At 69.3% G+C, this 215-nt stretch overlaps 1 protein-coding gene across 1 annotated transcript in view; it reads left to right on the top strand.

Annotated features, from left to right (window-relative positions):
• Position 1: 1 nt before the first annotated feature.
• OPLAH (5-oxoprolinase (ATP-hydrolysing)) overlaps positions 2-215 on the top strand; it is a gene marked incomplete at its 5' end in the record, with an annotated part of 8,824 nt that continues 8,610 nt past the window's right edge. Inside the window, 1 exon segment of the mRNA XM_010566820.1 lies at positions 2-58. Within this exon segment, the coding sequence (XP_010565122.1) occupies positions 2-58 (57 nt within the window).

The raw sequence follows: 215 nt of genomic DNA, 5'->3' as shown, positions 1-215 counted from the left end.
TGGCTTCCGCGACCTCCTCCACATCGGCAGCCAAGCCCGTCCCCGCATCTTTGACCTGGTGAGGGCCGGCACCGCCGCGGCACCCGCACGGGCACAGGATTGGGGCGGCACATTCCTGTGGCCCATAACCTCTGGGATGGGGGTGCCACGTCTCCGTGTCCCGCACTCTCCGGGCTTGGGACAGCCCACCCCTGTGACCCGCAACCGCCTGCAAC

The sequence above is a fragment of the Haliaeetus leucocephalus genome, unplaced genomic scaffold (assembly GCF_000737465.1).
Source record: "Haliaeetus leucocephalus isolate CR32 unplaced genomic scaffold, Haliaeetus_leucocephalus-4.0 Scaffold218, whole genome shotgun sequence".
NCBI lineage: Eukaryota > Metazoa > Chordata > Aves > Accipitriformes > Accipitridae > Haliaeetus > Haliaeetus leucocephalus.
The sequence above is the reverse complement of the archived record's forward strand: the minus strand, read 5'-3'. Positions and strand labels throughout refer to the sequence as shown.